The sequence below is a fragment of the Lagenorhynchus albirostris genome, chromosome 2 (assembly GCF_949774975.1).
Source record: "Lagenorhynchus albirostris chromosome 2, mLagAlb1.1, whole genome shotgun sequence".
In the NCBI taxonomy this organism is placed as follows: domain Eukaryota; kingdom Metazoa; phylum Chordata; class Mammalia; order Artiodactyla; family Delphinidae; genus Lagenorhynchus; species Lagenorhynchus albirostris.
In genome coordinates this window covers 160,084,738-160,108,772 of record NC_083096.1, presented here as the reverse complement: position 1 = coordinate 160,108,772, position 24,035 = coordinate 160,084,738, and the positions used below count along the sequence as shown (strand labels likewise).

At 51.7% G+C, this 24,035-nt stretch overlaps 1 protein-coding gene across 7 annotated transcripts in view; it reads left to right on the top strand.

The window, feature by feature from the left end:
* The window catches only part of ZNF362 (zinc finger protein 362), a 35,528-nt gene that overhangs the window by 5,014 nt on the left and 6,479 nt on the right, over positions 1–24,035 (top strand). For 2 of the 7 annotated variants that reach the window (XM_060140634.1, XM_060140635.1), the window contains exons 2-6: positions 8,042–8,167; positions 13,306–13,369; positions 13,513–13,759; positions 16,912–17,233; positions 17,963–18,187. In XM_060140634.1, coding sequence (XP_059996617.1) covers positions 8,130–8,167; positions 13,306–13,369; positions 13,513–13,759; positions 16,912–17,233; positions 17,963–18,187 — 896 coding nt within the window. In that variant the 5' untranslated portion in view covers positions 8,042–8,129. Of the gene's footprint in view, positions 1–7,152; positions 7,904–8,041; positions 8,168–9,988; positions 10,130–10,626; positions 11,252–11,293; positions 12,501–13,305; positions 13,370–13,512; positions 13,760–16,911; positions 17,234–17,962; positions 18,188–24,035 lie in introns of those variants that run through there. The other 5 variants (XM_060140636.1, XM_060140633.1, XM_060140638.1 and 2 more) reach the window with 5 other exon arrangements.

The following is a 24,035-nucleotide window of genomic DNA, read 5'->3' as shown; positions in this document are numbered from 1 at the left end:
GCTTGGTGTACTGGGGGAAAGAGGACAGTTATCTTTCCATGTAGCCGCATGTATACCCAATTCGTGGGGAACCATTTGCGATCTAAAGTCACACACTAATTGAGGAGAGGTGGACCTCACAGATTATCCAGCCAAACCTCATTCTGTCCATTGGGGAAACTACAGCGGGAAAGGAGAGGAGTAGGCCTTGTCCACACATCCCGACACTTTGCCTGGTGGGCTTTCCTCTCCTCAGGTGCCAACAGGCTGCCGCAATATGTGCCTTGGGGTTCAAAGGCAACGACAGCCCTGGTTGGGGAGCTGCTCCCTCTGTTGGCATCGGCCTCCTCGTCTTCACAATGGGGGTAACACTCCTCGAGGTGCAGGGCTGCAGAGGGCCCAGCGCCCCACCTGGACTTGGGTGGGATTGAGAGGTGGGTGGAGTGGAAGTGGGTTGGGGGCTGTGGGTTTGGCTTCGTGGAACCAGGGCTGGCGCCGGGCTTTGGAGGCTGGTAGGATTCGGGGACGGGGCGGAGTGGTGTGTTGAATGGATAAGGTGTGGGGGGAAGGCCAAGGGATTTGGCTCTGGGGCCCAAAGCGTCCTCCCTTGTCCCTGCGTCATCCGTGTGGCAGGATATCGTTGGGGGGCGGTCCCTACCATTTGGGTCCTTCTCTGAGCTTTGGGCAAAGGCTTCATGTTCCTTGAGGGGACAGTTTAGCCATTTTAGGTTCTAGGGTTCAATGGGAGGACACCTGGCTGGGACGGGCACACCCCCCCCAGACACACTCAAATACACACACTTGCACAATATTCATACTATCAGCCATTCCGCTTCCACCTTTGACCCTGCTCCCCCGCCCCACTTTTGCCAATTCGAGGTGCTCCCCTGCTATTTCAGAAACACCACCAGAGGTGCCCCAAACTGGGCCTATAGGAGCCAGGAGTTCAGGAGACAAGTCCACACACGTGATACACACACGTCACACAGAAGCACGTTTATGCACTCCTGCCACCCACAGCTTACACACATGTTCATATACCCGTGTGCACCTGCCAGGAAACAACACACAGCTGCCTGCCTGCCCCTCGTGTACTTCCACACTCTTGTACACGCCATATTTATCACCTGCACACAGGCATACTCATGCACGTGTGTGTTTTACACGGAGGTGCCTCTTACACCAGCCTCACGTTCTGGCCTTGCACACAGTGTCTCCTGCACACCCGTGCAGCTGTGTGTGCCCACACCCTGCCCGGATCTGCCTGCAGCCTGCCTGGACCTCCCACCTTCACCCGGCAGGACTTCCTGAGCATTTACCATATACCAGGGCCCATGCTCCATGCTGGGGACAGAGGTGGGGAAAACTCATACCGTTCCTGCCCTGGTCGGGGAGACATTAGACAAACACAAATGATGATACGATTACAGACTCTGGTAACTGCTGGAAAGGAACCACTTTCCTATGATGAGGAAAGTGGTACTTTTAGATTTACTGTAACCAGTGACGATAATCGTGTGTGTGGGGGAGAGGGGCTTCTGGGAGGAAGTGATAGCTGAACTGGCTTGAAGTTTTCCAGGTGAGGGCATTCCAGGCAGAGGGAACAGCTGGAGCAAAGGCCTCGAGGTGGGAAACCAAGGAACATGGAGAATGTGGTAGCCCTGCGACCTGGGGGAGGTGGGCCTGGCCTGCCAGAGCCTGTAGTAGGTCTTCCCTGGCCTCGACCCCGACCCACATGTCCACCTCAGGCCCTCTCCATCCCTCTCTCTGACCAGCCCAACCTTCCCTTTGCTGCCTTGTCCTGTTCAGGGCCCACTCTACCTGCTGGCCTCCACCCCGGGCCTGAGCCCTGTCTGCCCTGCCCCACAGGCTGCCCACCCCAGGGGTTCTGAGATACAGCATGAAGACAGGCTCTGACCACCTGCTGGGGGTTCCTGCCTGGGACCCCTAGGACCTGTCTAGAAAGCTCCTGGGAGCCAGGCCACAGCTGGGGTTCAGCAGCTGGCTCTCTTGCTTTGCGTAATCCCAGACTTGGCTCTCCAGGGGTCTGCCAAGCAGCCCCTGTGGGGTCTGAAGGGCTCCCCGAGCTGCTGCATCCACTGCCCCCCAGCCCAGGTGATGTCTCTGGTTGGTCACATTTCCATGTGGGTCTTTGAAATGTTGGGAAAGTCTCCCAAGTGCCTCGGAGAACCTAATGACAAAACAGCAACGACCAACACTGAATCCTTACTGTGTACCAGGCACTGTTCTAAAGACTTGTTATGTATTCACTTATCAAATCCTCACAAAGACCCTGAGGCCATACCTTTATCATCCCAGTTTGGTAACAGTCTCTGGGGCTTTGACCCAGGTTGTCTTGTTCCAGAATCTTTACTTTTAACCCGTCAGTGGCCACATCGCCCCTCAGAGGGTCCAAGAATCCAGGCTGTGATTTAGTTGAATCTCTTTGTTTTATAGAGGAAGGAACAAGGGCCCAGAGAGGAAATGGACTTGTGAAAGGTCACACAGCGAGCAGATGGCAGAGGCATCCAACTCCTTCTGCCCTCACCAGCCGCACGACCTTGGGCAGGTTACATCTTCTCTGAGCCTCATTCCTGACCCCAAGCAAGGGAGAGATTGCCCTGGAAGCCAGCAGGGTGGGACCTTTGGGGGATGCAAGGACCGCAGTCGAGAAGGGACACGGGTGGGGGCTTTTGGGCCCCCTGGACGTGTGCTTGGTAATAAGTCATTGAGCCGCTCATTTTTGTTCCAGGCGTCTTTCTGAATGTGTGTTGTATTTCGAACTGTTCACGGCATCCACCTCACAGGGTCGTCGTTAGGAGCCTGAGTGAGAAATACTTGTAAGGCCCCTAATAGTGCCTGATACGGAAGAAGTGCTCAGTGATTTATTATTACTGTCATTTCACCCTGGCAGGAGTTCCCTGTGGGGATGGGAGCTGGGGGACCCAAGGGGAGATGGAAGCAGAGAAAGGCGTGTGTTCAAAGCCTGCAGAATGTCCTCTCAGCCCTGAGAAGGCGGCCATGGCCCGTTCCCTGGTGAGGGCACTGGGGCTCCCAGAGAGGGTCACCTCCTTGGGTGTCTCTGAGTGGCTGGTGGTAGGAGAGGGGAGGGACAAGGAGGGGAAGGGACAGCATCCCAGCTCCCATTGACCACGGTGCACACAGCCGCCCCCTCCCGCTCTGATCAGCCCCGTCATCACAATGAAAATGGCCCTTCGCAGCCCTGCAGGGCTGGGGAAAGCCAGCCTAATTGGATCCAGGACCCTCAGGAGCCTAGTTCCTCACAGGAAGTTCCCAGGAACAAGTTTCCGAGGCTGGCCTGGGTCCTGGGGGTGGGGTGGGGGGCAGCAGCTGGGACTCAGGGCTCTGGCTGTGTGGAGTTGGGGCCACATGGAGGGCAGAGGGGTCATGGGAGGAAAACTGAGCACATGGGGTCTCAAAGCGCTGGGAAGGTGGGAAACCTCAGCTTCCCTCTCCTAGACCATCTCCTGCTTGTCCCTTCCAGGCCATCCTTCTGGGCCCCTGATGACCTGTCTGTTGAAAACCTTGACCATGGCCTTTCCTGGCTCAGGGACCCCTGAACGTGGCCCCGCGTGGCCTTTCATCCAAGTGCCTTCTGGAACACTGGCCCCTTATGAACTGCCCCGGCAACTTTTCCCTCCTTCCCCTGTGAATTCCTGCACTGGGCCCACACCAGACCAAACACGAGTCCACATGCTTTCCTGCCTCGGGGCCTTTGCACGTGCATTTTTTCCCACCCGGCCTGCCCTTCCCTGGCATCTCTCTCTTGACATCTCCCCTTCCTGCCATCAGTAAGTCCCACCTTCATGCAGTCTGTGTTCATCCCTCAATGGGATGAGCTCGTCTTCCCAGGAGCGCCCCCGCCTCTAGCTCAGCCACACCCCAGCAGTACCTTGTTGCCCCTCCCTGGGGCAGGGGCCATTTTTGAGAAAGCTTTTCTGTCCTAGGAAGCTAGCAGCTTTCCATGTCTTTGCACACATGCCCCTCTGCTCTCTCTCTACCCTCTTGCTCTCCTGGCAGACTTCCCCATCTTCAAGACCCGCATGGACAGACCCCCTCCTCCCATGGGTTCCCTCAGTGAACTTTATCAAGCAGCTAGGGTGCTAGGCTCTGGGGCTGCAGCAGTGGCCCTGTCCTTGAGGGTCATGGCTGGAGGCAGTGTTTAGAGGCATGATACAGAGGTGGGGTAGGGGGAATGCAGGGGGCCACAGGGTCAGAGCTGAGACCTGAAGGAAGAGCTGGGTGAGCTGTGCCACTGAGTCTGGATATAGGGTTGTAACCAAGCCCTGACCTCACTGACACCTGGGGGATTGGACAGATAAGTTATCAGGCTATTCTAGGGTAGGGGGGATGCGTGCTTAGGTTAAGGGGAGCCCAGGAGGCTGTGGGAGCTCAGGGGAGAGGCTGCAAACGTAGCCAAGGATGGGGCTGGCGATCAGGAAGGTTTCCTCTAGGCAGTGACAGCTCAGCTGACTTCTGATGGCCGTTGGGCATCTGACAAGGTTCCAACTGGATGATGGTCCCCCACATGGAAGGGCATAGCCTGTGCAAAGAAAGGCAAGGTGGCATGAGAGCAACTTGTTTTGGGAACCTGCAGGTCGTTTAGTGAGGCTGGAGGGAGAGATGCATGTGGCCAGCAAGGCCTCCTTAGCAAAGGCCCTGGGCCACCCTGGGGAGTTTGAACTACACCCCAAAAGTTATGGCAACCCAATAGGGATTTTAAGCAGGAGAGTGAGTGAGTGGGCAGGCTTTCCTTTGTTTGGCTTTGGCTCCCTAAGTCCCCAGATAGGCAGGGGAGTCCCCCTCTGACTGCACTCCTGGCTGGGGTCTGGGGTAGGGCTCGAGGCTCACTGTGGGACTTTGAGCAAGCCCCTGACTCTCTCTGAGCCCCTGTCTCCTCCTGGGTAAACCTGCAGGGCCTGAGGCCAGGATCCTAGTGGGGCCGTAGGCAGAGGCTGGGGTGTCTTTCTTGGCCAAAGCTGGCCGAACCTTTAGTTTTATTAAAAATATTCCTTAAAAAGTCATGTAGCCACGCTTCAGAAAAGTCGGAGAATAGGGAAATGAAATAAACCAAAACCCACCCCCATTTCTGTCCCCACCCCGAGCCCAAAACACACCACTGCTAGCATTTTGGTGTTTCCTTCCAGTCTTTTCCCTCAGCACCTGGTTTTTAGATAGATGTCATTGCTCTATCTATACAAATAATTTTAAACTCTTCCCTTCCCCCCCAACTAATGTTGTATCATGAGTGTTTCCTAAATGACTGCAGGGTGGTTTTAATCCCTCTTTTTAATGGATGTGGTGTCAGGGTGGAAAACATGGGCTCCGGAGCCCGACTTTCTGAGTTCAAATCATATACACACTGCTTGACTTTGGGCAAGTTACCTAATTTCTCTGTGCCTCAGTTCCGTTGTAAGGTTGATATGAATGTTAAATGAGTCATTGCAATGCCAGTAAACATTGGCTATTATCAACGACTGTAGACTATCACTGTGTAACATGATTTACAGAGCCATCCCCCTGTTGTTTAAAATTTTGGCTGTTCCAGGTTTTTGCTACTGTAAAAAAACCACTGAAGCAAACAGCTTTGTGCATAAAACTTTGTCTATATTTGGGGTATTTCCTAGGGACAGATGACCAAGAATAGGATCGCTAGGCCAGGAAGTCTGAAAATTTTTACAGAGCTCATGCAACGTTATTGCCAGATTGTTTTCGGAAATGTTTGTTCCAGTTTACACTCCCAGAAATAATGCATGGGAGTGCCATTTCACCATACCCTCACCAGCATTGAGTATTATCATTTTCTTATTGGGAAGAAAATGGGAAGCAGAACCATTTTCTGTGTTTATTAGCTGTTAACAACTTTTTTGGTCTGCTAGTCTCTACAGCACACAGCCTCTTCTCAGATCAATTAAGAAGATAGGGCTTAGATCCAGAAAATAGGGAAGAATATAACACAGGGGACAACACAGTGCCAGAGTGGCGGGAGGGGACTCAGAGGAGGGGGAGGGGACTTTCCTCTATCTAGGCCATGACACTTTCAGTTCCTTCTACCTAGACTATTCATTCATTCAAACATTTATCAGGTACTTTTTGGCTTAAAGGTAAATGACTCAGCCTTGATTGTGCCCTGACAGACAGCATGGACGAGAAAACAGGCAGAAAATGGACTGCCAAGGGTCTGATGATGAACATGCAGGGCACAAAGGGAGCAGAGAGGAGAGGTACCCAACATAGCATAGCAGTCCTGGAAGGCTTCCAGGAGGAAGTGGCCTGTAAACTGGGGCCTGAGGAATAAGTTGTAGTTAACCAGTGAAATGGGGAGGGCAGAGGGTTCCAGGGAGAGGTGAGGAAGTGAGAAGGGAAGTGGAGCAGTGGGGGAGCGCTCGGTCTGGCTGGGCAGAGTGGAAGGCAGAAATAAACACTGAGGACAAAGAGGTCGGCAAGGGCCAGGCATGGAAGGCCTAAGGAATCCAGACCTTGTCTGGAGGGAGGGAGGGAGCCATCAAAGGTTTTCAGTAGGGGAATGTTGTGATCTGATTTGTATTTTAGAAATATCACAGTGACTGCAGTAGGAGGGTCGTGTGGGTAGAGGTGAGGCACCCTGGGAGGAGGCTCTTGGAATAGCTGAGGCCAGAGCAGAAAGGGGCCCGGACCAGGGCAGGAAAGGTGTGGAGATAATCCCTGTGGAACCCTGACCGGCTTCAAAGTGCCAATGGAATTTCACCTCAGCCAGACAGCCCTTGCGGACATCTGCCATGACCCACCAGGTCATGTGTGCCTGGAGGATGGGTGGCATGCGACGGTCAGTTGAGTGCCCACCATCCCTGACCCTGATCCCCGCTGCTCCTCCCTGCCTCCAGACCCTCCATCTGTTACCCCCGCCCCCCTGGCTACCAACGACTTTCTCTTTTTTTAAGAATAAATTTATTGTTTTCATTATAAAAGCAACAACAACATTGCAGAGTAGCTGGAAATTAGAGAAACGAAGACAAAAAACCAGATCAGCCCCCGCCGCCTCCCCTAGCGCTCCCAGCCTCCCTCTGGGCGTGGTTCCCTGCAGCTTTTTCTGACGCAGGTTTTTATTTTTGCCTCCTTGTAATCATAGTACCCGGACAGTTTTGGGTCCTGCTCTCTCCCATTTGCTTTGTTGGGAGCTAGTTCCCCTGTGGCCATGGGGTCCGGGCAGATCTCATTTTTTAATGTCTCTGGGCTGGCCTGGGGATGGGGTAGGTGGGACAAAAGTTGCTGTCCTGCAGCGGGCAAGGTTAATCACATTCCCCCTTGGGCTGTCCATTTTCTTTTGTGTCTGTTTTTCTAGGCCTGAACCTCCCCAGGTGGCAGGGCCTGGCACCTGGTGTGCCCCTTCCTCAGTGCCCCTGCCCCTTCTGCCCCTTGGTGGAGCTTGCTAGCTTGGCCTCAGAGGCCACCGTCCTGGGAAAGGGTGATGGATAGACCTGGTTTCCAATCCAGACTCAGTTCTGTGACCTCAGGCAAGTTACTTAACCTCTCTGGACCTCAGTTTCCTCATATGTATAATGGGTTTATTGCAACAATAAAATAATGGCTGTAAAATGCCCTGCTACCACCATTCCCGGCCTATTTTAGGTGTTCGGGAAAAGGTAGTCGGTATTATTGTGCTTTTTCATTCTACAAAGAGTTTCTGAAACCCCCTCGGACTAGATGCTGGAATGGCAGAGGTGAATGAGCACCACTTCTACCTGTGAAGACCTCACAGTCTGGTGGGCAAGTCACCCAGGGAAACATGACCGCACCAGGGTGTGATCAGCCCTGTAGTGCTTCACCAGATCTGGGTGGCATCCTAACTCCATCACTTGCTAGCTGTGTGACTTTGGGCAAGTTGGTCAACCTCTCTGAGCTGCAGTTTCCTCTTCTGTTAAATGTACGTCTCACAGGGCCATTGGGAAAATTCAGTGACATGATGCGTGTAACATACTCAGCATAGCGCCTGGCAAGTAGTAGGTGCTGAAACCAGTGGTAGCTGCCATTTATTATTGTTATTGTTATTCCCATATACAAGGTGCTGTTGGGAACACAGAGGAAGTGACTGACTGGGGGTTCAGGGAAAGCTCCGTAGAAGAGGGAACACTTGAGCTGGGTCTTGAAGGATGAGTAGAAGTTCACCAAGTGGGAAAGGACACTCTAGGTAAGGAGCCTGTGATTCCAGGTTGAAATCTGTCAATGAGGGGTTTGTTCTTTGGGGGAATAAGGCAATTGTGTTCATCCCAACTTCCCCGAGTGCCCCTCACTGCCTCCTTCCGGGTCTGCCTGGGGGCTGTGTGCGCTCACCCTCCTGTAATAGCATCCACCTGTGACTCTGTTCTGGTGGCTGTGGGGTCCTGCCCATGGGAGTTGCCATGTCCCCATCTGTCCATGTTTGGGACCACAGATCTGGCCTGTCGGAGTTTGGTGCTGTCTGTCTGCATGTTCCTGTGACTCTTGTCTGTCTGCGTCGGTGTCCAGAGGACCTCCTGGGCCACACCTTGGAGGGCAACCTGCATGCTTCCTTGGCCTCCAGCTCTAACCAAATAGCCAGGCCTCCTTGGTCACCCTTTTCCCTGGCCCAGGGTAGCCCCCGCCTCTCATCTCCGTTCCATTCCCTGGGGGCCTTCGACCAGTTCCCCCTCACTGCCTCCTCTCCTGGCTTCTCCAGGCCCGCCTACACTCAGCAGTCAGAGGGGCCTTTCTAAACCACAGATTCTGTCCCGTCACCCACTGCTTCAAGTCCAGACTCCAGGCCTCAGATTCTGGAACCGTCTTTCTAGGTCTGACCCTGGCCGTTGGCTCGAGCCTCATGTCCTGTCTCCCGGTCTACACTGATCACTTTAGCTCGCCTCACGCACTGTGTTGCTTCTCACCCCTGGGCCTTTGCGCAGGCTGCTGCTTTTGCCAGGAATGCTCCCCACTCCTTCTTTGCCCGGCTAACTCCCACTCATCCTTTAAGACCTAAAGCACGTATCACCTCCGCTGGGAAGTCCTCCCTGATCCTTTCTTTCCATCCTGTGCTCTGGGCTGCTCATCCCTGACTTGGGGGGCAAGAGCAAGTGACTTGCCCAAGATCACACAGCTGGTGTTTTGGAGCCAAGATTTGAACCTGGGTGCACTGGGCTCCAAATAAAGCAGGTTGTTCCGTGGTCCAGGTGAGCGGATAGTAGCTAGGACTTGTGAAGATGATGGAGTGGATTAGAGAGAGAGTTTGGAAATGGAATCCCGAAGACGTGGCTGCTGGTGTATCTGAGCTGGGAGGGGAGGGAGGGGACGTGCTGTGGATGAGTGTCCGTGGCAGGAGCGTCTGGGCAGATGGCGATGCCCCACTCAGAGGGGATCGCTAGAGAAGTACATATCCTAGGGGAAGACCAAGTCCAGCTCAGACCTGCTGAGTCTGAGCAGCCCGTGAGTGGTCAGGGAGGTAACTGGAAGGTGGGCCTGGAGCTCCAGGGGGCAGCCTGGTCTGGGGGTGGAGACCGGGGGGTTGGCTGGTATTTAAAGTCCTAGAGTGGATGGGCCACCCAAGGACTGAGGCTAGTGGAAGAGAGGAGCTCCCGCCCACCCTGAGGAGCCCAGGCTGTGTGGGGTGGGAGCTGGGAAAGAGACTGAGAAGATGAGGAACCCAGGGCTCACGGCACCCAGGTCTTCTCAAAGGGCCCAGGTGGCCGGGAGGCCCTGAAGGACGGGACTGGAAGGTAGCCCTTCGGCTTTGACTGCATGGAGGTCCCTGGTGGCATGTGGCAGGCCTCACAGGCAAAAGTTCTTTTTTTGCAGAAGCTTGCGGGTCACGTGTCTGCTTCCTTCCTTAGCTCAGGGCTCCCAGAGGGCAGGGCTCTTCTCTTTGCCTTCGGTTCCCCAGCACCGGTCCCCCGTTTGGCCCAGAGGATGTATCCAGAACGAATGGATGGGCAGATGGGTGGGTGGGCGGCTCTAGGAGGTGTTTCATTCATTGACCCATCCAACCTTTTTCACCTTTTAGAGCAAGAAAAACAAAATGACACCTTGCTCGCCCTACTGCAAGGATCAGGGCTGTGAGTCTCGAGGCTCAAAGCACAGTCTTGGCTTCTGTCTGGGGCACGAAGCCCAGTCTGCATGGCCTCCCCAGCCTCCAGGGGATGGGGTAGGTGGGACACTCAGCCCAGCCAGCCTGGCTCCTCTGCCCCAGGCGCTGTCCTCAGGCTCCTCCCTCCAACCGCGGTCCTCCAAGCTTCAGGCCCCCTGGATTGCACACTGCCTGAGGCCTCCTCACCAGCAGCATTCAAGGCCCTGCTGGCTGGCCTGTCCCTCACCACTCTCCAGCTCTCTTTGGTGTCAGTGGGTGGCTGCCCACTGTCCCAAACCTGCCTTGTACTTTCATACCTCCGTGTCTGCTCAAACTGTTGCCTCTGCCTGGATGCCCTTCTGCCTTGTCCATCTGTCCTAAACAGACACTGACCAGTCTCTCTCCTGCTTAAAATCTCTCCCTCAACACAAGGTCTGCGTGGCTTAGCCCGGCCCCGGCCACCCTGTCACGCGAGTCCCAGGGCTGCACAGGTGCACACCTACCTAGAAGGCTTGTTGGGGGGCTCACGTGAGATGCTCTTGATGCACACCTGGCAATGTGCCTGACACTCAGTAAGGGCTCAGCAGACGCTCCCCCCTGCCCCCCCCCTGCCTTCCCTGCGCTGACACAGGGTAGATGTACACCAGTACCTGGGTCACTGAGCAAATCATTAAGTAACTTAAGCCCAGCCAGAGAAGGACACAGAGAGATGAAGCAGAGGCTGTGTGGATTAGATTACGTGACCCAGGGCAGACCCTTCCCCTCTGTGTGCCTGCTTCCCCAACCAGGGTTAGGGGTGGTCCCTGGCTGACCAGGGGCCTGATAAGTGGCAGAGAGGATGCTCTATCCCGGCTATGGGACCCCATACCTCCCTGACCAGGGTGGAGTTTGGGGAAGCCTTGACTTGGCATTGGACTGAAGGGGAGGAGAGGACAGCTCCCCCAGAACTGTCTGAGGAACAGTCGGGTACAGTGGGCAGAATCCTGGGCCAGGGCAGGAATGAAGCAGAGTGGCCTGTTTCAATCCCATTTTACAGATGAGGAAAACGGAGGCTCAGAGAGCCGATGCCCAACACTGCAGCACAGCGCTCCCTCCTGTTTCCCCATCCATGTGGCCAGGAGCAAGTGCTTCCCTCCTGGTGCCCTACCTTCTTCCTCTGTGAAATGGGGGTGAAGATTTTCCCTGCTTCCTGGGGCCCTGGTGAGAATGCTGCTGGATACTGAGGGCTTTGTACACTGTCAGCAGTGCTAGATAACTGTGTGGGACTGTCTTTAAAATAATTCTGATTATTTATTTCTTCATTTATTCATTCTGTCACACAACTCATGTTGTTGATCACCTTCTGGGCCTGGGTGCCGGGGATGCCAAGCTGGACGAGACAGATGTATCCAATTCCCAGGCCTCTCTGAGGCAGCTCCCCAGCTCGTCTTCCCCTCAGCCCTGGAGCCTCCTCACCCTGGCATTAGAGCTCAGACCCCTTCACGTTTTCCCCAGTGGACAACAGCAAGGGAGGGACAGGTCTGAGGCTGCTGGGTGGATGGGCAGTGGGTGCTGTGCCATCCTAAGACAGGACATATTCACAATCCTACAGTCAGCATGCTTTGTCGTTCCCCCTGAACAGCTAAGGGACTGGTGAGCTGGACTTTGGAGTCAGGCAGATGAGAATGGGAATCTCAGCTCTCTGCTTACTTGCTGTGTGACCTTGACCAAGTCACTCCACCTCTCTGAACTGCAGTTTCCTTAGTAGTAAAAAGGGGATGATAAGAGTACCTGCCTCTTGGTGTCAGTATGCCTGGCACAAGGTGGGTACTTAGTAAATGGCAGCCTTCTCACTTTTTATTGTGTTGAGGTCCTTCTTTGAAAGGAGAAGTTCCAGGGATCTGGAGCAGTCAGGGAGAACTCCAGGCAGGAAGTGCTTCTGGTATTGGGTTGTGAAGGATGGGCAGGGTTGGACGGGTGGAGAGAAGGGCAGCTTGGTCTCTGTGGGTGGCAGGAGAAGGAGGGCTTTTAGAGCTGCCCCAGCCACCCAGAGGAGGATACTCTTGAGTGTTCTGATTAGGTTGTATCCTTATTGAGGGCTTTTTCCTGAAACCCTCTGCCTGCGATTCCAGTAGGGGCTTCTCCCACTTGTAGGGCCAGGAAAAAAGGTTAAAGGCACTTCATTTCAGCCTTGCCTATCATAAGAAACAGTTGCATTTAAGCAACCAATACCAGTAGGTATTTAGTTATAGTAATTTCTGTAAGAGAGAGATAAATAAGAGAAATCTGATAGGGAGCAAGACTTAATGGAATGCCTCTGTCCAGCATGGTCCCTATAAGTCACTTCTTGACTTACTCTAGGGTCACAGGAAGACTTGAACCCTATGGAAGACAAAGATAGCTTTGAAGGCCCACCCTTCATACTGCCCTGGTTGAAAAGCCCTTTTAACTGCACAGGAACTTGCCAGAGGTGAGGGCCACCAGATGGATTTTCACATACTTCTACTGAAGAGCCCCAAACTGCCCTAGCCTCAGGCCTCCTCAACGCCCTCCTTAAGCACAGTGTTCCGACACATCCTTGTGGGAAAATGTTTGTTTCTGGCCATGCTTGTTTCTTGAGGATAACTTTCCAGAGGTACGGTTTCTTTGGTCAAAAGGCAATACTGTAATCATCTGGGTTCCCGTAAATCATCCTGCCAAATTGCCCTTCAGAAAGGCTGTATCTGATGACCCAAGTTGCCCCCTGTGTTTTAATGGGGCCAGGGGTCAGAGGGCAGGGATCAGGGAGGGGCAGTTGCCTCTGCTCTGTGGCGATTTACAAAGTTGCCCTAGGACCTCTCAGTTTGTCTCTGGACAGCAGGTTTCTGTGTGGAATCCATAGGGTTGGCTCTGCAGCCCAGGGCCCTTGGGCGGGGGAATAGGGATTGGTGCAGCCCAGGGCCCTTGGGCGGGGGAATAGGGATTGGTTTGTGGGCATCACGGTGATGGGAGCTGGGTGGGATGGGGGGGCGGGGGGGAGGAGCTGGGAGTACTCTGTTTTGGATATGACCTTTGCTCTCTGGGGCCCACCGTGGGACACCTGAATTCCAGACTTTTCAGCCTGGAGATGTGGTTCTCTGGGCCTGGTAGGAGGCCTGCTCCGCTGCGAGGTGAGGGTCCCACGGGGGCAGGGATCCCAGACACTGGCCCAGATTGAGTGGGTGTAGCTGATGGGGGCTCGCCCCTGGCCGGTGGGGAGGGCCCTCTTCCCTGTGACAGTCGCTCTCTCCCCGCAGGATGGCCGAGCCTCGATTTAACAACCCCTACTTCTGGCCCCCTCCTCCAACCATGCCCAGCCAGGTAAGACGGAGCGTCGCCCCTCCCGCCACCCTCCCCGTCTCGGAGCTGCTTTGATTTGCCCCGGGCTTTGGCTGCGGGGTGAGGGGTTCGCGGGTGGCCCGGCGGCCCAAGCCCCTTCAGTACCTCTCCTCTCCCGCCCGCAGCTGGACAACCTGGTCCTGATTAACAAGATCAAGGAGCAGCTGATGGCGGAGAAGATCCGGCCGCCTCACCTGCCGCCCACGTCGGCCTCGTCGCAGCAGCCGCTCCTCGTGCCGCCGGCGCCGGCCGACAGCAGCCAGGCCGTCATGTCGCTGCCCAAGCTGCAGCAGGTGCCGGGGCTGCACCCGCAGGCCGTGCCGCAGCCTGACGTGGCGCTGCACGCGCGGCCGGCCACCAGCACGGTCACAGGTACCGCGGGGCCGGGTCGGGGGTACTGGTGAGGGCTGGGCGGAGACTACCTGGGAGGGGCGTGGCCAGGATACCCTGCAGCTGGGCGGGGCGGGGCGGGCCGGCAGGGCCTGGGGCGGGGGTGGAGCTTCCAGACTTCCTTCCGTCCTGTACCCTGACGTAGCGCCCAGCTAAGCCACCTGGATGGGACGAGGTTGGGTCACTGCCCGTCGGGGGATCACCAAGGAAGCCAAATCCACGTAGCTATTTCAGGAATCCAGGAGAGCCCTAGCCAGACTTGGGGGGTGAGGGGTGAGGGAAGACTTCCTTGGAGGAGTCCCTATGCAAGGAAGGGTTGGTGGTTGACTAGAGACATGGAGCAGGAGGAGGAAATAACATGTGCAGAGCGAGTAGAAAGCAAGAGTAGGACAGTGTCCGGGTAGGGAAGATCAAAAGATGATGATAACAGTCATAATACGGCAGTTAACTCCAGGTGAGCACCTGTATATGTTCACCAGTATTCATGTTATTACTCCCAGCCGTTCTGTGAGGTGGCTACTGTTAGGTTGACTTAAAGAAACAGTTGCATGTGGTTCACCCTAACGTTTCCATTGAACAGATGAGCAAACTGAGGCCCAGTTTCACAGCCAGTAAGAGGCAGAGGCAGGCAGCGTGGTTCCAGAGCCCATGTGTGAACCCTTTTGCTCTACTGGTTCTGCTGAGGCTGGAAAAGAAGCAGGCACCAGACTGGGAAGGGCCCTGGGGGCCACCTGTGCAGCTTGGATTTCACCCTTGGGCAGTGGGAGCGTGGAAGGTTTTTAAGTAGGCAAGGGAAATGCTCAGATTTGGGTGAGAAAGCTGGGGCTGGCTATAAGGTGGAGACTGGCTCGGTGGCAGGGAGAGCTGCAGGAGAGGGTGGTGGCCTGGACAAGGCAGCCGCAGAGGGATGGAGAGAAGGGGACAGATGTGAGGTATGTTGAGGAGGGAGAGTGGACAGGGCTTGGTGCTGGGCTGGGTGTAGGGGTGAAGAGTGGGAGGGGGCAAGGGAGACTCCCAGTCACTGCCAGTGAGATGGAGTCATAGGAGGGGGAGCGGGGTGGGGGAAAGATGTGAGCCCAGTCTTGGATAGATTGAGGCTGGGGGCTGGGGGGACATGTGTCACGAGGCTGGGCTGCCTGGTGCCCACCTCAGAGCCTGGTGGACAGGCTTTCTCCAGTGGCAACTGTATCTGGGCTGTTGTTCCTCCTCTGGCTGGCCCCACCGCCAGCCAGATGCCTGTGCCTCTCTCCCCCTCTCCCTCCTGCCTCTCGGAGATGCCCAAGAGCCATGGGGCCCCGTGAGCCTCCCCCCAGGCCGCAGCCACCCTCTGCACATTCCCTCCTTATTATGACGTTATTAAATTTATTTTTTCATTATAAAAGTAATATTAAAAAAGTAATATAAGCATATTAAGGGAAATTTGGAAAAAAGAGAAACTAAGAAAAAAGAAAATCACTCATAATCCCCAGCTCATAACCCAGCAGCTTAGAGAGCCTTTTAGTCCATTTCCTTCCTTTTCCATCTTTTTTGTTTTGTTTTTTAATATTTGGGCGTGTTCTGATGAGCTTGTGGTAGGGCTGTACCCATGACTTGAACTCTCTTTTCCTACTCACCATTCTATCGTAAACATATTTAGTGCATTTTTTATTATAAAGGTAACTCGTAGTCATCATAGAAAATTTAGAAATTGCAGACAAGCTAAAAGGAGAAAAAAAAATTAACCCTCGTCCTACTGTTGTTAGCATTTTCATATGTTTTCTCTATAATTTATTTTATTTTATCCTTTAATCACAGATGTAAAAAATGGATGAATTCACCAGGTAAAAAATTCAAATAATATGGAAGCAGATAAAGTATGAATATCTCCTTTTACCAACAAATTCTTCTCCCTCCCCACAGGGAACCACAATTTATACACAGTTTACTTTGGCGTGTCTCTTCTCTGATCTATTCCTGTGCTTTCACACACAGCTACATTACCTGTATATACATGTGTAGTTTGGATGCGTGCTTTTTTAAATAGGTGGGTTCATACTGTGTGTGTGGTTGATTACTTTTTCACCTGGCAGCATGTTTTGGCATTCTCTCTACGTCACTGCACATCTATCTTGTTTTCATGGCTTCCCTGTTCTCCGTATTGAGGATGGACCACATCTCTTTACATAGCCCCTGCTGAGAATAGCAGGTTGTGTCCAGTTTTGTCTGATCACAGTTTTGTATGGAAGGTCCAAGTACGCAGATCTGTGTGCTCATGTGCAAATAAATATCTATGGGTGATTTCTAGAATTAGAATTGCTTCGTCAAAAGTTTTGTACCTTTGAAATTTTAATAAACTCTTGCCAAACCACCCTCCATTAAGGTGGATAAACGTACACTCCCAGCATGTATGACACACACACTGTTGCCAACTCTGGATATTATCTTTTTCAATGCACAAATTTTGGGTTTCTTTTTTTTAAAAAGCATAGTCTTAATCATGTGATAGATATCATTTTCATCTTTTTGTGTACTTTACCTGATGTTGTAAATGTTTCTAGTCCCCTCGTTTTTAAAAGAATAACTTTTATTACAGAAATTTTAAAAAAAGGAAAAAGTTCGTTGTCAAAGAATTAGAAAGTACAGTTAAGCCAAAAAAATTGTTTTAAAATTACTCCTAATTCTACCATCCATATCACATGTTGGTGCATCTCCATCTCCTACTTAACTTTTTCTGTGGCTTAAGATTTTCCTTTTTTTACAAACATAATCTCCTTTTTAATGGGCAGTTAATGTTCAGTAGAGGAGATTGATCACAATTTATTAAGCCCTTCCCTAATATTGCATACTTCAGTTGTCTCTAATTTTCGCTATTATAAATAACACAGTAGTGGACATCTTTGCGCCTCAGTTTTGTTTTTGTTTTTTTGGGGGGGGGATGATTTCCAAAGTGCCCCCGTTACAGATAATAGGACTCAGTTTAGTCCTTAGGTATCTAAGGAATCTTACACATACACAGTTCTCATTTGTACCCCTGAGTAATAATTTACAAAGGGAAGGGGAGGCTCAGAAAGGCTGGTGACCTGCCAGAGTCACACAGCTGGGTGGTGGGGACTGAGCCGGCCTCTGCAGCTGCCCCCACCCCCGTGTCTTCGCAGGTCTGGGGCTCTCCTCCCGGACCCCGGCTGTGAGCACATCTGAGTCGAGTGCGGGCACGGGTACCAGCACCCCATCCACACCCACCACCACCAGCCAGAGCCGCCTCATCGCCTCGTCCCCCACCCTCATCTCAGGGATCACCAGCCCCCCCCTCCTGGACTCCATCAAGACAATCCAGGGCCACGGCCTGCTTGGCCCCCCCAAGTCCGAGCGCGGCCGAAAAAAGATCAAAGCGGAGAATCCAGGGGGGCCGCCTGTCCTCGTAGTCCCCTACCCCATCCTGGCCTCGGGCGAGACTGCCAAGGAGGGCAAGACGTACAGGTGGGGGTCTCGGTGGGAGGGCATCCAGGTTCGCTTGGGTTAGAGGCCAGTGCCTCAGGCCGCAGCAGGGGCCCATCAGTGGGGCACTGCAAAGAGGGGCCCCAGAGGCGGAGGGTGAGGGCTACGGTCCAGAGGGGCGGGGTCTCCTGGCTCACCCCGCCCACAACCCTTCAGAGGTGGTCTCTGTCTGGGGCCGCCCTCACCACAGCCTGGGATGTCGAGAGCGTCTGTTTCCTACACTCTTCAAGCAGTGTTCTGAACGCTCAACGTTTAGAATCATCTGGAGAGCTTTCCAAAAATGCCAGTGCTGGGGCGCACCCCCAGAAGTTCCGATTTAACTTGCTGGGGGGAGACATGCGGAGGCCCCCAGGTCAGGCTTTCTTGAAAGCTCCCCAGAAGATTCTAAAGTACAGCCAGGGTGGAGAACCTCTCACCAGGAGTGCTGGAGCCCCTCCCCCAGAACCATGAGTCACTAGCCTCTCTTCCCTGTGAGGTGTAAGCCTGCTCCCCAGCCTGCTGTAAATCTGTCTCCAGGGGGAGGACCTTTGGCCTCCAGATTGGAGGGTGCCCAGGCTGGGGGCCTGCCTGTGCCCCCTGGACCCTCCCAGGAGAGCTCTGTCCCTGGTGCAAGGTCTCTCTGACGTAGAAGGTCTCCCCTGAGATGTCCAGGCACGGGGCTGGGGGTGGGGGCGGGAATCTTCCCGGTATGAACCTGCCTCTTGCCCACAGGTGTAAGGTATGCCCGCTGACCTTTTTCACCAAGTCTGAGATGCAGATCCACTCCAAGTCGCACACAGAGGCCAAGCCCCACAAGTGCCCGCACTGCTCCAAATCCTTTGCCAACGCCTCCTACCTGGCCCAGCACCTGCGCATCCACCTGGGCGTCAAGCCCTACCACTGCTCCTACTGTGATAAGTCCTTCCGACAGCTCTCCCACCTCCAACAGCATACCAGGTGAGTGGCCAGCCTCGTGCTGCCCCGATGCAGCCAGTTTTAGCTCAGCACCTGCACCTGGTGCATGGACCTGGTGCAAGGAGGGACAAGGACCTTCTCTAGGTGTCCGTTGCCCTCAGGGTCAAGACCAAACTGTTTTGCTTGTCATTCGAGGCCTTTTATGATATGGCCTTTGTGGACATCACTTCCCACTGTTGCTCACCTGTAAGGTCTTTGCACGTGCTGTGTCCTTTACCTGAAACACCCTCCCCCTCCTTTATCCTGTTTTTCTGGCCCTCTCCTATCTATCTCTCAGTAAAGCTTCCTCCAGGAAGTCCTCCCTGGCCCCCCTGAGCTGGTTCCACAGGCCCTGGGCTTCCCCATCCCAGCAGGGGTAGACTGTCTTCTACTTGCCTGGTTATTTGCCCACCACCCCCAATATATTGAGGGTTCTTGAAGGCGAGGGCTTGGTCTCCTCCGTGTCCACATCCCCAGTGGGTGGCACATAATAAACATTGAGGCATATGTTTAATATTTGTGGAATAAATAGAACTGGCTTTTACAGGGCATATGATTCATCCATTTAACAAGTATGTACAAGAGGTGAATTGTAAATATGTACGCCAGACGCGCCCGTAGGTGCCGGGGATACAGCACTGAACAAAACAGACACAGATTCCTGCCCTCTTAGGGTGTACAGTCTAGTCGAAAGCATGAACGGGGGATTCAGAGATAGACATGCTTTAAGGAAAGAGGTTTTTGCAGGGGAGTACAGACATCAGAAAGACTGGCTCGCCAAATAAAAATACCATAGGTATTTAAATAAAGTAAAGGTTATCAAATTACAGTTCATCTCTTCAGAGGGGAAGAAACACAGCAGTTTTCTCACATGATGGTTCTCATATCTATAAGCACGGCTGTGTGTCTGCCAGTATCAGCACTGGCAGGGATAAAATTGTTTTTGCTGTGGAGTCTGTAACTCACAGAAAGCGCTCAAGGTTTTCTTTATATGGGGCACTAAGGCTAGACACGGGGACCTTAGGTTTTGTTTTGTGGTGTTGTTATTTATTCATTTCTCTCCATTGTCTTTGTTTGCTTTATCCCAGGGGGCAAGGTGTTTTGTCTGTTTCTCTGACTCTGGGGCATGATCAGTAGGTTTGATAGTAAGGAACAAATGACAGGATAGCGGGCAGGGTGGCATCAGTCTGCTTTTCTCGTCCCCATGCCTCCTGAGGCGTGGATTTGACCACGTAGATTTGTTTCAGAAATTTTCTGATCTTGTCATGAATGTATTTTTTGACGTTTGGCTAGTTTTATGGACATAGGTGTGTGTAATGAGGTGTTGCTCAATAAACAGTGTCCTCCTGGTTGTATGGTTACTAAAATTAGAGCATGCGACCCCAGGGTTTGAGAGTTAACTCCTGTCAGGAGATTTTGTAAAGCCCCCAGGTCATAATTTTAATCTGTGTATGTGTGAAAAAAATTTTTCTTATCATATTATCTAATCTAAGATCTATCTAAGTTACTATCTAAGATCCATCCAATTCACCTCTTGTCAGGTTGTGCCTGTACAACCTGTAACGGGAAGGGTACCGTCTTTTTGGAGAATCCCGTTTGTCAGTGTTTCTGGGCTAGCGGGAATGACTTTTCCCATAACCTTAAAGGTAAGGATTCCACAAGCCATGGAGTAGATTCAGTTCAGTTTCCTGGCAGCCTGGGGAGGCTACATTCCCACTTACAAAGTACAGGCCTTGTTTCTTACTATCAGGCTTGTCACGCCTAATTAAATCAAATTTGTCATTAAATGTGACATTTCTGGCATGGTCATGGTTACAAATTTGATTTACCCAATTATATCCTGTTAGGAAGGAGGACAGATTCTTAGTGAACCTATTTACAGAAACTAATGGTCATAAAAAGGAAAAGGTCTCAGTAAAGGCACTTTGAATATTTTTTAGCAATTGTTCTGAGTAGTTTTGTAGACAAGACCAATAGTGTTTTTTCAATAGGACCATTATTTTAAAATTTCCTTGATAATTCATTAGTTTATATCTATGTTAAATCTGTATAGTCCTCCTGCCGTGCCCGCGCCCCCCCCCCCAAATTCTAAAGGGTTAGCTGGAGCAAGACACCATTTAAGGAATATCCTATTCCAGTTTGTTCAAATATAGCCTCCTAAATTGAAGATTAGGGATAGATCAAAGAAAAAAAAAAAAAGGAGATTTTCTCACATGCCCGTTAGAAAATAGAACATTAACCACAATTAAATCACTTTCATGCAGTCCTAGGTCATAATTCCTGTTCCGCAGTCTTGGGGAAGTTAGTCCGCTCTGCAAAGTTGTCTGCTTCTGGACTAAAGACTTGGTTCCTGCTTTGGCCTTGCGCAGTGTCTGGTCATGGTGATGGGTCATCTTGGAAGCTTGTGCCCCATGTCTCTTCCCAAAGTGTAAAGAGCCAGGTGCACTGGTACAGTCCTCTACTGAGGCCGTCAGCTCTTGATGTTTCTTTCAGAAGACTCAATCTCTGACCTGAAGCACAGGCCTTGAGGCAAGTGTGAGGGAGGGAACCAGACCTGTTGAGAAGACTAAATGACTCTGGGCCATTTCTTATATAACCAACAGTATCAGAATGGAGACTAGAGGCCTCTATTAAGGTAGAATGTATGATCAGTTGTTCAGATTCAGAGCATATTATAGGCAGCAGGGGTGTTGACACATTGTCACGGTCTTTTAATTGATCTCATAAAGCATGTGTTATGATTGGCACTAAAAAGCATAGTTAAATCTAGAAAAAAAATCTTTTTAAAGACATTTCTCTGTGGATATTAATGGTACTAGTCTCTGTACATGAAAACAAGTTGTTAGGTTTTTTCCATCCATCTTAAAAAGTACACATATATATATTATATGCAATTATATATTATATATGATATTACTCTATATTATATTTATGTGAATTATATGTAATTACATATATACACACACATAAAATTAACTCAGGGAGATTGAGCTTCTTTTCTTTTGATCCGCCAGCTTTCTTCTGCTACACGCTTCATAGGCCGGCTCTCATTCTAGTGTTTGGCTAATTCAGATGTGGAGAATACAAAACATGCCCTCACTGGGAGCTTTTATAAAGCGGGGGAGCAAATCTTTGGTGTTGCCCAGTGGCCAGCTGGAAACTCCAAGCACATCTCGGTGTAAAAGTTACCTTGCTATTTTATCATTCTGAAGGTGGGGCCTGGGTTTGAGAAAGGCTATAGCACAAAGTTGGTAGAGTAGGCAGAACAGGAGCGTCAATCTGGTAGGAAATAAACACAGTAGCAAGTAATAATAAGTAAGAATCCCAGCGTTTTCAGAAGTAGACATTTGTTTGAAAATATTATTTAAGACCATGACCAAAGAAGCAAGAAAAAATTAACAGGCCCTTGAGGGGAGAGTGTTTTTAAATTTATTTATTTAATTTATGTATTATTTTTGGCTGTGTTGGATCTTCGTTGCTGTGCGTGGGCTTTCTCTAGTTGCAGCAAGTGGGGCTTCTCTTGTTGCGGAGCACGGGGTCTAGGCATGCAGGCTTCAGTAGTTGTGGCACGCGTGCTCAGTAGTTGTGGCGCACAGGCTTAGTTGCTGCAAGGCACGTGGGATCTTTCCGGGCTAGGGCGTGAACCCGTGTCCCCTGCATTGGCAGGCGGATTCCTAACCACTGCACCACCAGGGAAGCCCAAGGGGAGAGTGTTTTGTCAGAATGTTCCTTGTTCAGGGATTGCTCTCTGTTCCTGAGGGCACCATTTTTTTCTCCCTCTATTTTTTTCTTTTGAGTGATTTGAGTTCATAGCGGTTGGAAACCAAACAAGCAACATAAGAGGGTCCTCTCAACATTTAGAGACAAATTATTAGTCATTTTGCAGTGGCGTATATAATTAAACCAGCGTGTCCTAACCCAGTGACAAAGAAGCTGGTGTCCCTAGTGCCCGCAAGTCCCAGAATCCTTAAGACAAACAAACCAAAAGAAGCCAAACATAAAGAAGCAACCAGATTCCAGGTTGCTTTTCTCCCATTCCACAGAGACTCCCGTTCTTTGCCCCTTGATAGAGAACCAGACAGGGCATATAATCAAATCCATCTTCTCAACGTTCTGCCAATAATAAAGGGGGTAAAAGAAGGTCATGTCAAAACAGAACCAGCCCCGGTCAAGTAATAAAAATAGAGCTAGAAGCAGGTTGAGCAGGATCCCGCTTGGGAGTTGAGACAGATGTGCCTGGGAGCACGTGACGGTTCATGTAGTTGAACGGCGCTGGCAGTTCTGGAGCATCTTGGTGGGACCTCTGTCTGTGAACGGAAGGCAACAAGACAAGAAAAGCAGGTGACTTGCAAAGTGCTTGCAGAAATCCAGACTTCAGAAGGATCGGCCCTGTAAATTATAAATACATGTATTTAAGGGGAAAAGTAACAGGAATTTGTAGTGAGTCTGTTCACGGTAGAGGTACAGCAGTAGTCTCGTGCAGTTAGCATCTGGATAAGATCACACATCTGTAGATATCACGAGGCCGAAGTCAGGGGATAACCCTGTTTTATGAAGGAGTTAGTAAGGTATAAGAAAGGGCTCAACGTTTTACCTGTTTGGGGAACGTATGTTAGACAAAGTGACCCTGGATTTGTTTGTTTATTCAGTGGTTTTTGCCTGTGTTTTCCTTCTCCTGGCTGTGCGATGTTGTGTACGTGTGTGGTGATAATTGTGACAGGGGTAGGTTTTCTCAAGTGTGATGATAGGGATGGTGATAACATCCTAGCAACAACTGTTCCTTGTCAGAGAGCTCCTAAGTGCCCAGCCCTGCATAAGATATTTACATATGAGGTGTCCATAAAGCCCTTACAAATCTGAAAAGTGCCACGGAGAGGCAGGCATCTTGAGGAAGGTCCACTGTCACTGTATCGTTTTAGTTACAAAGCACAGCGGGACTGAAGCCATTCAATATAACGTGCCGCTTATTACCTGGAAAATAAAGGATAAATGATAACTAATGAATCCTCGATACTTTTATTTAAACATTGAATAAATTCCCCCTTTGTGTTTTTCATAAATTGTCTTAAAGAGACATGAGTGTATTAAAAACTAACACTGGGGGGACTTCTCTGGCGGTCCAGTGGTTAGGACTCCGCGCCTTCACTACTGAGGGTGCGGGTTCGATCTCTGGTCGGGAAATTAAGATCCCGCGAGCCGTGCGTTGCGGCCAAAAAAAACCAAACCAAAACAAAACTAACACTGTGAAACTGTCTTAGGAACGCCCTTTCAGTAAGTTACAGTCCTTACAGTCCTTATTATTATCCCCGTTTTAGAGGTGAGGAAACTGGGGCTCGGGAGGCACAGTTGCTTGGCCAAGGCCACACCACTAAGAGGAGGCAGAAGCGAGATGTGAGCCAGAGCGCCGAGGAGCAGCCCCGCCTTGGAGGAGGGAGGGGGCTGGGGATGTTGGCTGCAGAAGAAACTCAGGTGGGAGCGAGGTCCAGGCAGGAGAGCAGGGCTAGTCTTCGGGGCCCCAGGGTGGGGCTGGGACAGTGGGGGTGAAGGAGCAGCCCAGGAGCCCCGATTTCAGCTCAGCTTCCCTGCGCCTGGAATTGGTGGGGAGCTCCCCATCACTACAGATGTGGGAGTCAGGCCTGCGTGCCCGCCTAGTGGGGAGATGCCCTGCAAAGAGAGGACTCTGATGTTGGGATTGAGGGCTTGGCCTTGACTTGAAATTCAGGGGTGAAGAGCTCAGGGGCCAGTTATCAGGGGGAAACTTTGCTCCCTGAAGCCCTTCTGAGGCCCAGTGCTGGCTGCCATGCATGACAGATCAGTGGTCAGAGGCTGGCTCTGGGCCAAAGGAACTCCC